The sequence below is a fragment of the Urocampus carinirostris genome, chromosome 16, assembly GCF_059441175.1.
Source record: "Urocampus carinirostris isolate Australia breed hairy pipefish chromosome 16, RoL_Ucar_1.0, whole genome shotgun sequence".
In the NCBI taxonomy this organism is placed as follows: domain Eukaryota; kingdom Metazoa; phylum Chordata; class Actinopteri; order Syngnathiformes; family Syngnathidae; genus Urocampus; species Urocampus carinirostris.
The window spans coordinates 32107234-32120493 of record NC_142364.1 but is presented as its reverse complement, the minus strand read 5'-3'; the positions used below and the strand labels follow the sequence as shown (position 1 = coordinate 32120493).

The 13260-nt window shown below is 37.5% G+C and overlaps 1 protein-coding gene across 1 annotated transcript; it reads left to right on the top strand.

The window, feature by feature from the left end:
- Positions 1–669: 669 nt before the first annotated feature.
- ccng2 (cyclin G2) lies at positions 670–13045 on the top strand. Its single transcript, XM_088355286.1, has 8 exons — positions 670–815; positions 1720–1851; positions 3740–3877; positions 3968–4218; positions 5522–5600; positions 5730–5828; positions 8325–8527; positions 11114–13045. Exons 2-8 carry the CDS (start codon positions 1747–1749, stop codon positions 11244–11246), a joined length of 1008 nt encoding a protein of 335 aa, XP_088211412.1. The 5' UTR covers positions 670–815; positions 1720–1746; the 3' UTR covers positions 11247–13045.
- The last annotated feature ends 215 nt before the right edge of the window (positions 13046–13260 follow it).

Sequence of the window (13260 nt, the reverse complement as noted above, 5' to 3'; positions counted from 1 at the left end):
ACACGTTGTTCACGTTTTTGTTTTGTTCTACTTTTTTTAAATCTAGCGTTGTCCATCATGTTTACGCCAATCCATCCTGTCCTTTTTAAGGAAAAGAGAGTTTTCGAAATGGCACCCCTAAACACAGGGTGGTTACGCCCATGGAATATGTTCAAATATACTTCACAGATGGGGCGAATGAACGTGCTCACATGACGTTTGTCAGTTTATTTGTTTGATTTCATTTTTGTATGTCGACTACTATATCTGATTGATTCATCTGCAAAAATCCTGACCGAGAAGATACATGATACGGATCTACCCCAAAAGCCTTACGTAAATGCCGTAGTTTGCGTCAGTATCGTCAGCCAATCATAGAAAATTATTTTGGGCGGACTATTTGAACGCGACAAATAGCAGCTCATTCATTGGTTACTTGAAACGTCAATCTCAAGACAGTCTCCCTTTGTTCAAGGTCGGTAGTATATGAATTCAATCGTAGTTTTCGTCCTGATGATAAAAAATACCCGATCATCAAGTGTTGTTGAATTATTTTTATGATTACAATGATTAAACGCAGGAAGAAATCCCACAATGCCCGTCAGGACGTACGTTATTATGATTAAAAGTGTAAACTGTTACAACAGGAGGGGAGGTCTACTTTTACATCAATGTCATGATTGGCTAATATGCCATGACGTCAGGTGTAGGCGTATGTGTTAGCAACATCAACAAAAGAGAAAAAGAGAAAGGAGACGGATTGCAAGAAGCAAAACTAGAAGCAAAATAATCAGTGGAATATCCAATAAATATGTGGATCTAGTTTTCGTAAAAAGGTAGGACCACTCTTGTCACTTTACTTCGATTATCTAGATTTTATATACCGTACACTGCAGGATTTGTGCTCTGTAATCGACCGTGAGAAAAAAAAGTGAACGAAAATGACTATTTTACATTTGCAAATACCAAGTGAGGACTAATCAAACTGCTGTTTAAGATTAACAACGAACATTTATTATTTTATCATTTTAATTTGTGTAAAGTTCAAACCGTTTAATTGGGTCTAAGCGTACACTCGGCAAACCCGTCTTCATTTAATTTTTGGATTGATAGCTCTTGTTTAAATAGTAATTTACAAACAGTTCTCAAGTACTGTACTTGGATGCTTTTTATGTTGGATGTTGTTGACATCCTTAGGATCCTGTTTTGTACATCTTTTTTGTCATTTTAAATTCCAGAAATAAAGAAAAACATTTCATTATTTCAGTTATTAAATCTACGACCGTGCCCTGATGCGGAAAATGTTTATTTTATTGAAAATATTAGCCAAGGAAAGAAGATGTTTTGCTGTTTGAGGAATAGGAAAAAAACAGCCCCTCCCCCGCTCTTGAGGGAGGATTTAAACGGGTAGCTGCAGTCAACAACAGATTCCGAGTTAATTCAGCTCACTCAGCTGCCGTCTAACTACAAAATATTATTATATTCTACATCGTGTGCCTTGTGTGAGTTTTTATAAACAAGAAAACCCATCTTAAATGTCGTTTTTCGGCTTGGGTCCGAGAAAACGGAAATCTGACACCCTAGTACAGCTGTAGGGAAGTGGGCGGGGCTGTTGGCTCTGTTCACCACGCCCCTTCCAAAAGCAGGTCAACAATTTGGCCCAGTATGGGGATGCATATCAGTGACAAGTTGCAACAACCTACGCCAACAAAAGTTACATAAGTGTGTTTACTTCTAAAGGGAAAAGACACAAGTGCCGGCAGAGATATGGATGGCTTCAAACTGATGAAGGAGTTGCGGGCTAATTTTGAGCTGGAAGTCCATTACCTCCCCAAAGAGACAGGCTTGAGTCTCATTGAGTCTGCTAATCAAGTGAGTACTTTCTCCTTTTTCCATGAGAAAAAGAACATTATTAAAGGTATTCCCAAATTCTTAAACATACAAAATGTGAAGAAATAGTATGTGTTTTGCATACCATCTATACATTTTTCTTTGGTTTATTTTCCGATTTTCTGAGACAATGCATTTTAAAGGCAGCATGTCTCGTCTTTGTCATCAGTAGCTTTGACATCATGTGAGGAACACCAGCATCCTAGCAAGCCAGTCGCCATATTGTTTTATGTGTAAATTAGTTGAAGAGGTAATGAGTGTTTTAAACAAAGTTTTTGTGGAGAACACCTAGGCTTCGTCACAGGTTGATGTAGTAATGATACAACAAAGGCCGAGCAGCCAAAAAGGGGCTAACTAGTAAAAAACCCACACCGATAGCCGCCAAGGGGACGTAACTGAGCCCGATGAATGAAAGGCAGCCGCAGTTTCGGCGGAGGAATGTGAGGCTGGTCGACCCAAAAATACGTAGTGAACTGCCAGGCTAACCGGAACCAACAACGAAAAGCGGAAACGGCTATGGGAAAAAATGTGAAGCTGGCTGGGAATTAAAAAAAAACAAAAAACCAGCGCTAACACCAGGCTAGCCAGACAAACAACACACAGTGGGCAGCCAACAAGCGTCAACCGGGAGCAAAAAAAGAGAAAGCCCTCAGCAGCCCTGATTTAACTGGGAGCTATCTGGACAAAATATACCAACTGTGACACACCAGCAAAAAACACAATAGGCAAAGCCACAATCGCCTACCTAAAGGTAGTCGAAAGCAAGCAAGGAACGTACGCTGTAAAGGCAGCATATAAACCTACCCCATGTAGCTTTTGGTGGGCGAAGCACGCAACTCCGACACAACTGTCACAAGGCCCCCAGCGGCAGGGTAAGCAAAGTTCCAATTTCTCTATGCAGAAATGAGTGAAATGCAATCGCTGTTCACTACAATCTCTGTATGTTTTGGAGTTGCCTCACATGTTGTGTAAACAGGAATTGCCATTTTGAAAGTGTTGTGTTCTTTCAATGACGTTAAAGTCCTAGAGGAAAGAGCCAGATTTGCTATTACATTTCTCAAGTCTCCTGGTGCAATGAATATTATTCAGTAGATTTGCATACATGTGCATGTTATGTGCCTCAACGAAAAAAACATTCTGTTTGGGAATACCTTTAATATTTAAATCATATAGGCCAAGGGTGTTTAACTCGTTTTTGCGTAAGGGCCACATGATAGAAAATGTTTTCCTAAGTGGGTTGGACCAGCTGACCTTATGTGTGCTGTCCTTGTCCCCAATATACACAAACAGCAGAATTCTGTGTATGTATGTGTATGGTTAAAAAATGTGCTAGAATTTTTAAACTACCATATTTTCTGGACTATAGGACCCACCTAAAAAAAACAAAGATTTCCAGAAATTCAAAAATGCGCTTTATATAATCTGAAATGCATAACAATACAATGAAATGCTTCTACGTAAAGTTACCATTTAGGAACAAATTAAGTCGTAATATTTATGATCTATTTAATTCATATAGGCATAAAATATATTTTTTTCTTCAGTATTTAGTAATTGATATTTAATGCAACCCTGGCTCTTACTGTAGTTTTAACTTTGTGTGCCTTTATAGTCTGGTGCTCCTTATATTTGAAATAAATAGAACACAGGGAAATATTCTGGAGGTGGGCCTTATAGTCCGTAACATGCGGTAATTTCTTTTTTGTTCTCTTTTAAAGTATATCTCCGTTTACACTGAAAAAAAATTGTCTCATAATGATGCATTGAAGTCATTAATTGTACATAAGGCATGGGGCCGCAGGCCTTGACTTTGACATATGTGAACTAAAGTAAAGTTTTCAAGTGTAAAACTGATCAGTTTGTTTTGTAGAATGATGGTCGTATCTCAGCCAAGTGCCGGAATGCCAAAGTGGAGGACCTATGGAGCCTGACTAGCTTCTTTGGCTACAGCACGCAGACCTTCGTCCTCGCAGTTAACATCCTTGACAGATTCTTAGCCATGATGAGGGTATGCCATGCTGCCCCTTGCAACTCAAAAGTCAACTTTTTGACTTATGAGCATAGTTAAAGTGTTCAAAATGCCGGAATTCTGTTTCAGATCCAACCAAAGCACTTGTCCTGCGTCAGCCTGAGCTGTCTGCACATGGCCGCCAAAGTGACAGAGGAGGAGTGCAACTTGGCGTCCAGCGACGAGCTCATCCGCATCGGGCAATGCCGCTTCAGCGTGTCCGATCTCTGCCGCATGGAGAAAATCATCGCAGAGAAGCTGGACTTCAAGTCCAAATTTGTCACCGCCTTGACCTTTCTGCACTTGTATCATCAGATTGCACTCTACCACTCCACCGAAAGGTAAGAAAGAATAGACTACTTCAGGAATTAGGAATAAGGGTGAGCGGATTGATGCAAATACAAATATTTTCGATGCTGAGTGAGTACTTGGATCGGATCGATACTACCAGTGTTGTCTTGGGATCGATACTGTCTTCTTAGGCTGTAACAACAGACCGATTAAATCCATTATTAAAAAGCGTTCATAATCGATTTGTTGTCGGACCATTTATGCGTTGGGACATTGTGGTGTGATTGGGGCGGTGACATGCTTGTAGTACCATTTCAACCCAGTAATCGGTGACTCAAGATTACATTTTGTTTCGCCATGTCCTCTTGGAACTTGTAGAACTGTGGTGCGGCAGAGGGCGCCTAGAGACAGTTAGATCAAGACTAGCTCATGCATCAAAACACGAAGTACACATTCTCCTCCGATCTTGCCTCTATTATTGAACCAAAAAATTTCCTTACAAATTTTCTGGTGTATAGCATAGACTTGTATGTATTTTTGTTGATTTGTTAAGGTATTTACCAAAAAGTAGCATGTTAATCTCAAAGTAACCATCTAATAACAAATTATTATTATATGCACTCAGATAGAAGCTGAGCCACATAAACTACTCTAAAATAGCTACATAATAAATGAAATAGAAGAAAATGTATACACCAACCTATCCATTTTGTCTCTGGGCTTCAAACCTCTTGAAGATCTCCTTCTCCATTACTGGGAACTGTCCAAAACACTTTTCTTCTCCAGACATAGTGTATTGCAAAATAATTTGACAAATAAAAAAAACACACTTATAGCATATTTTTTTTTCTCACATTTGCCTCAATCATTTGTTTCATTGTTGTTCCTGTATATGGTACGCCCTACCATTTGCTACTGCTGACACACAACCAAGTATACAAATAAGTATTTTTCAGAATTTTATTTTATAGTTGGAAATGTGGCCTAGATACAGGTATAAAATCGGCAGGTAGAATAGCTCCATAATGTGAAATTTAGCGTCCTCATACTTTGTGCTTGAGGCGGCGCCACCATAACTGTATTCAGTTGTATTTTGTGAGTAAATCTTAATGCAATAATTAATGATCTGCATGTAAAAGTAACATAGTTATGCCCCAAGTAGAAACGACAGTTAATTTTCTTTTATTAACTTAGTACAGAGAAATTTAATTACGTTCCTTTGTAAACACGTTAGTCCCAACAGTGTATTTAATACATCGAAGTATTTTATCCGTGTGCTCATGGTTTGTTGAAAAGCATTATAATGGTGAAGCTCCCGCAGTTCTTGAGCTGAGTCAATGATTTGTGTGACAGGAAGGAGACACTGAGCCTGGAAAAGCTAGAGGCCCAGCTCAAAGCCTGCCTGTGTCGGATCTCATTTTCCAAAGCTAAGGTAGGAATTCATAGCCACGGACAACTTGCATGACTGTTTTTAAAATACATGGTATTTTATAAGCCAAAATGTATTTAATAATTTTTTAGCTTTCATTTACTGACTAACTCCTTTGTTTTTTTTTTCTAGCCGTCCGTCCTCGCCTTGTCACTCCTGAGACAAGAGATTGAAACTATCAGGTCTGAGGACATGTTGGAAATAACCAGACACATCCAGAGACACTTGAAGGTAAATGAAAGACTGTGAAACAGCTCAACAGGGAATACCATCGTTTGAATGAGAGGAATTGCCTGACTTTGCTTTGTGTTGGTGGCATTCGTCTCAATTTACTGAATGCCCCAGAAATCCTCCCATTTGTAAAAATACATTTATAAATAAATACAAACCTACTAATATATGCTATATAAACAGATGTATTACGTAATACATACATATGACACAGGAAATATATTCTTTCATCCATGTATTTTGTCACAACGCAATTTTTAAATACAGCCCCCACATGTCCATATACTCTACAAAAAAAAAACACCAAAGATGAAACGCCCATATACACAAGTCATGACAAAACACAAATCAAGACAGAGGACAGAAGCAATGACCGTAAACACGACAAAACAAACCACACAATATACACAACAAAAGTGACGACAGTATACAACTAAACAGAAAAAAATCAATAAATGCGACAAGTGACAACCACATACCATAACACCAATAAAAACAGATGACAGAAGGAACCATATACAGACACGACAAACCACACAACCATTAAACACTACACGACAAAACACAATCACACAACAATATACATGACAAAACATACAACCATATACATGACTAAGTACACGATAATGTACGCATGACAATATACACAACCATATACATGACAAACGACCATATACACGGCAATATAGACCGCAATATATGCAACAGTATACTTGACAAAACACATAACAGAAGAAACCACCATATACATGACAAAACACCTAATATACATTCCAAAATTGACAACAATATATACGACAAAATGCACAAATATATTATGAAATTATGTGTGTGTGTGTGATATAATTAGGCAATAACATGATTTTTTTCACAATCTTTTCTTTATGGAGTTTATTTCTAGCTATTTATTTCTATATTCTTTTTACATATGACAGGATTGGTCCTCCATAGGACAATTGCTGCTAGACAAAAAGATGATGTTTTTACAGGGTCCCTGCATTGTAGGAATTTCGGAAATCTAGTTGACTAAGATGCTGTCTAAATGTTTTGACTGCAGCTTAATTCAGTTGGGCTGGTTAACAGGTTGAGCCACTCAGACGTTGTTGGTTCCAGGTTTTTAATTTGATGAGACTTGGCTACTGGGACAGATCTTACATAAGTGAGTTGTCTATATCAGATAAACCTTGGCACTCCTTGAAAAATTACATTGTCAAGCCCAGTTCAAAGTAAAATCGTTTTTAGACAAGCTCCCATCCAATGGAAAATAAAGGTACACGGTGCTAAAAAGCAGAAACAAGTGCTAAAAACCACAAAGAATAAAATACTGTGGAAACTCAGATGGCCCAAACCACACTATTTTTACAATGTTTTAGGGGTATCCGTAGCAGCAAAATAGGGGACAATCTTGTTGGATCTCTCTATTGTGAGCCTTATGTTATGAAAAATACATATTTTCGATCTATAAGTATTGATAAAAATTCATGTTTGTATGCAGATCTTTGAAGTCTTAAAAAGCATTAAATTCATTATTCTAAAAATAAGGCCTTAATTGGCATTAAAGTCTCTTACATCCATTTTTCAAAAGTCTTAAAGATGACAACACATCAATAAGATTTATATTTGTTTGATCTTAAGATTTAGTAACATTCAAATTTTTTGCCATGGCTAAAAAGCTGTTCCAGGGAATGTCTATGAGGCATAATGCATCGTGTGCAAGAAATGTTTTTTTTTGTGTTTTGTGTATTTCAATGTTTTATTTTTGTTGACTTGGTCTTAAATTTGATTTCAGAAGGCATTAAAAAGTCTTAAAGGTCTTGAATTTAACTCGCCTTAAACTGTAGGAACCCTGGTATGATAGTTCATGTATTTTGTTCATTTTTTAAATACGTTTTTTTTTTTCACTAGAATGCATTAAATAATATACAATGCACCTTTAATGATCCTGCCCTGTAAGAGTTTTGTGGTTAGTTGCACATTTTGGGTTTTGGGCACTTGTTTAGGGTGGTGATGGCCCAAACAAGAAACTGTCTCTGAGCTGGTTAGTCCTTGTTTTAAAAGCAATGTTTTTCATCCTTTTTTGAGCCAGGGCACATTTTTCATTGAAAAAAATCTCACGGAAAACCACGAGTCAGTGCAGTCCATCTCTGGTAAAAGTAAGCACAAATGAAAAATAGCCTTCGCTACACCACACAGGCACACAAATGTGGTTGAATTCACATGGCCCTAAGGGACCTGTAGCGCCTGTCTGAAGGCAACAGGTCAAAGAGGTGGTAGCCAGGGAAGGAAAAGTCCTTTATAATGTTGTTGCTCTGTTGGTATCATGCTAAATTGTAAATGTGATCCTAGGTGTTCTAAACCCATCTACCAAAAATGGAACGAGTTTCAGTATATGGTTGCACATTTGCAAGCACCAGTTCCTACATATTTACTGTCGGCACAGAAACGGGCCAAGGAGGGCAAACGAGGGTAATGGGTTTGCTGCCTGTTTGTTTTCAGATTGCAGAGAGCGAACTTCTGTTGTGGCGCGGTCAAGTTGCTCAGTGTTTATCAGACTACGCTTCGCCCGAATGCAGCAAACCCAATCATAGGAAGCTGCAATGGATCGTGTCCCGCCGGACCGCCCAGAACTTGCACAGCAGCTACCGGAGTGTGCCAGAACTGCCTACCATACCAGAGTGCTGCTGGGACGAGAGCGAAAGGTGAGAGTTCTCACGTAGCAATACCGTCTGGAACTGTATTTAGATATCATAAACACATGACTGCAGAGCGCAGGCAGGCTCAGGTCAATATTTTTAGGGAGATATAGCCCAAGTATAGAGTAGACCACACAATAGACAGCATTTAAATGTAATGTATAGTAAAATAACTCTTGTATTTGGTTTATGGTGTTGGGTGAGAAATTCAAAGTTTGGTTAATCGTCATTCAATAGCCTGGTTTCATTTCCAATTCACTTTAATGACTGGTCTACTACAATTTTGGTTAATCTCGAATTTTCCACTGTCACCAAAATTATTCCTTGATATGAAAACCCATGAACGTTAAATAGAAGAAGCTACTTTTTGTAGTTGCTAATACTGTGCTAGTCGCAACTAACAAAAAGGTTTAGCGTTGCAGACAGTGAATCAAGTTCCTGTTTTGTCATCAGTTTCAACATTAGTTGGATGTTTTCAAATAAAACCAATGTTGCATGAAAGGGTGAAGCCTAGCGTGATGTCAAGGAAAGAGGTCATGTGACCTGTGACACGTTGCAGACAGTGAATCAAGTTCCTGTTTTGCCATCAGTTTCAACATTAGTTGGATATTTTCAAATAAAACCAATGTTGCATGAAAGGGTGAAGCCTAGCGTGATGTCAAGGAAAGAGGTCATGTGACCTGTGACACACATCCTAGACACGCAACACCAGGCAGGGTGTTAGCCATTCAAGGAAAACGTCACGTTTGAGTACGTTGTTAAGCAATGAGTGTTAGTAAACAATTGTACAAAATGTATTTTAATGTGATGGATAAAAAACAATATTTGTGTCTTATTATACAGGGATGAATAAAGTATCTATCTATCTATCTATCTATCTTATAGCGTGTAACGTGCACCCTAATTCTTGAAAAACGCAGTATTTTTTTAAAAAACTTTTTCTCCACTCAAACTTATTGTACGTGACAAACGTGAACATGTGCAGCAATGCTTGGAATAATTTTTTTCACAACGTTAACTACAAACACAATACCAACATAAAATTTACAATGTATTTATTGTATATTCTTTAACGTACAAGTCATCATATACACCACAGTTGTCTCTCGTGCTTTTTTGCATTTATCATATCTTTTAGATCTACTTTGTTTTCTCCATTCTCTAACATTAGTCTCTGGTACCATGAGTAAAGATAGTGGGATTATGAGATAATATCTAATGCCTTTTTTATGCCATCTATACAGTCTAGTGGTTGGGATTTGGCGCTCTCACCACTGCGACCCGGCTTATATCCCAGTTGCATCTAATGTTTTGCGATTGATCAGTCGAAGAATTTTGCACAATCGAATACGGTAACAAACTGAAAAACCTTGCTTACAACACGCACTAAAACTTAGTTTTTTTTTTGTCTAAAAATGCATATCATACATGAAAAAAATACAGTACTTATTGGTTTCTGTAGAAACTGAACAAACTTCTGTTATGACTCTTAGGTTTTGTCAGTTTTTCTTTCATTCAATGAGTCACCAAAAGGAGTGTTAGGTATTTTACTTCTGACTCTGGCATGAGATTTGTAAATCTATTTAGAAACCCACACAATAGCCCGCAACATTTGAGTCACTCATCAAGAGATTATCAGACACGATTAACAGGATTCGTACAAGCGCTTGAATTTCTTGAAAATGGTGTAATGTTTTCAACGATTGAAAAGTTCTTGCATTTTGAGTATTGCTTGTAAATGCTTGAAATGCTTGCCATTTCTCAACAAGTCTGTGTAAATTTGGTGCGACCCTGCTCTCTGGTAACTTCACTTTTCGCATTTCTTCTTCCCTCGTAATTAACTGCAGATGGTATTAGTTTGTACAACATTGTCCTATGAAGGGTCATTACAGCAGGTGCATGCTACACCTAAATAGAGTACTATGAAATGTGTTTAAATGCCAGGATTACGAATCAATCATTGACATCTATTATGGGCCAGGCAAAAAGTTAAGGTAGCCTTTCCCAGTGCTAAATTGTAATGGAAAGAACCTTTAACTGAAAAGATAGACTACATATTACATTTTGATCCAACACTAATGTGGAGAAATTTGTCTAAAAAACAAATCTTTGCAATTTACTCAAGATTCAAAATATCTTGATATAAATAAGAGAAAAATGAAAACAAAAACATCATAAAAAATGCAGATATATTTGTGGCCCTGCAAAATACATGATTTACATCTGAATTTTTCCCTTTTAATGGTACTTGACAAATTGGAAAATTGGCTTTGAAAGTCATTTAAAAAGTGCTTGAAACTGGCCATGAAAAAGGTGTACAAACCCATCTTAAACAAGTCTGTTTCGACATTCCGCAGTCTTTAGACTATGGACAGTACGTCAGTATTAGATCATGAAGGACACGACGGCTTTTAAAGAAACTAAATTGGAAAACATTGCGTGTACGTTGGTTTGTTGAGCCGTTTTAGGTATGCTACCATTTTGACACAATGCACAGTGCAAATCCGCCAAGTAGCAAATCCACCCAAAATAAACTGCATTACAGTGAAGGATTACTGTACATGTAATAAAACGTTTTCAATTCTCTTTCAGTGAGGATTCTTGCGAGGACGTGATGAGCTCGGGTGAGGAGTCCCTGAGTAGTTCGCCAGGCAGCGATGGCGAAGGCCCGTATTTCCCGGCGCGTCTTCGCCACCCAAAACGCAACCAATACCTCGACGCCTGACTGTGCCTCGCCCTTCTACCCAACTTATTATTTATTCTCTAACAAGCTCCGGTGCTAGAAGTTGGCAGCTGAGCAGACACCCATTACTAGATTCTCAGTTTTATGTGTTGGTGGTAACATCGTACATTCCGATAGAGGAAATGGTTTGAAAACATTGTTTGCAGGTATCCCATTCAAATCAAAGCAAAAATTGCTTGTTGTCAAGAACTGTGGCATGTATGGAAAATGTTGACTGTTATTGATTTTAAGTTTACTGAATCACAGAAGATGAGGGCAGTCACAATTGCAAATACCTGGACTTGATCCAGCTTTCATTTCATTTCTTTTATATAAAACATAACTTTTTTTCCTATGGTTCATAACATTACTTTACCACATGGGCCTTAAATTTGCAGCCTGGGGGGCAATTGAGGCCACTGCCTTAATGAGGAAGTTTAAAAGGACAGTGTGTATTATCTAGCACCTACTGGTTGTATTTTTGCTTATTTTAAAATAATATACAAACTACGATATATGTTTTTTTTTAATATACTTGTAAAGGGAGATATTTTAAATGTCCGACATCTCAATGCTAAGGATAACACAAAAAAAACCAACCTTTTTTTCTCCCATTTTCTTTTTAAGGCTTAGGCTGGACAAAGAAATAAGACAAATTATGCTTTTTGGTCTCTGATTCGACGTCGTTTGTTTTTCTAGTGTTAAAAAGTACAAGGCATTCATTAGTGACATATTTGGGTTAAATAACACGCTGTCCCTATATAGATAGTGTGTAATTGACCACTGGATGTTGTTAATGGTAGTGTAACCGAAAACAAGTGCTAAATGCACAAAAAAAGATTACAAATAATGGAAAATAAGTGACCTAAAAGCACAATTTTTCTTAATTTTTTTGCCCAGCCCTTTTGAGGTTTTTGGGTACCCATAGCAGAAAAATGGCGGGCGATTAAGTCAGCTCCCTCTTTGTGAAGCTCATGTGTAAAATAATGCAATTTATTGACCTACACCTACTTTTACAAATGCATGTTTATATCACTGTTCATGTATTTTTGCTTTCCCCCCCCCGTATGAATATTTTTAAAACCTTTTTCTTCAATAGGAGGCACCTAATACACACTTCCTTTAATATAAATGCTGCCCATTCTAGATCAATTTACCGATGAATTAATAGGTTTATTTTCACATTCCCGTAAATCTCAATCTTTCCCCCATACCCTAGTTTCATGACTCCCTGAGTGCATTGAGTTTGAGACCCCTGCTTTAACACAAGCAATAAAATATGGAAAAAAAATAGTTCACAGTATGTACGTTTAATAGCAACAATGTACAGATTTGACTGAATACTTCAATTGTAACTGACCTCAGCTTTTGCGTTTGTTTTTTTGCACAGTTTGTAATTCATGTTTTGGGGAAAAACAGACATGTGACAATGCTTTTTGTTTTCTTGACTCTCGAGGCCATTTCAAGTTCAACAAAGAGCACTTTTCCTTAGGGTCAAACACTGTTGGCTGTTTTGTGAGTGTGTTATTTGTAGTGAGTGCATGTTTGATTTTTTTCCTGCTCCGAGATTTTAAGTTGCCAATTTTGGGATGAAGTTTAACATTTCAAAGTTGTCCCTAAAGAATGTCATGTTAAACAAGCTGTTGCTGAATTCAGCGTGAAGAAAATATGCACAAAAACATAGAAAAATGTAAAACTGTAAATGATGTACAAAAAATATTATAGTATTTTGTAGATATTGTGTTAATTTATTCCCTTGTCACATGTACTGAAAAAAAATCTTATAAAAATGTTTTTCTACACTTGTCTCGAACTGTTATCAAGGTCGGAAATGTACAGAAAACAGTTTTGGCCCTGAACTAAAGCCACTTCACAAATACAAGGTTTGTACAGGTACTTAATCAAATCCTTGAATTTTAATGTGTATTCAAAGATTGTAAAGCGCTTGTAAACACTTAAAATTGTGGCCATGTTTCTTTACAAGTATGCTTAAAAATGATGCAGACACTGCTCTCTG

Excerpts from the sequence above, each read along its gene's own strand:
- ccng2 (XM_088355286.1), top strand. The coding sequence starts at position 1,747 with ATGGATGGCTTCAAACTGATGAAGGAGTTGCGGGCTAATTTTGAGCTG. Across the intron at positions 1,852-3,739 it reads TCATTGAGTCTGCTAATCAA|AATGATGGTCGTATCTCAGC; the intron begins GTGAGTACTTTC and ends TTTGTTTTGTAG. Across the intron at positions 5,829-8,324 it reads ACATCCAGAGACACTTGAAG|ATTGCAGAGAGCGAACTTCT; the intron begins GTAAATGAAAGA and ends GTTTGTTTTCAG.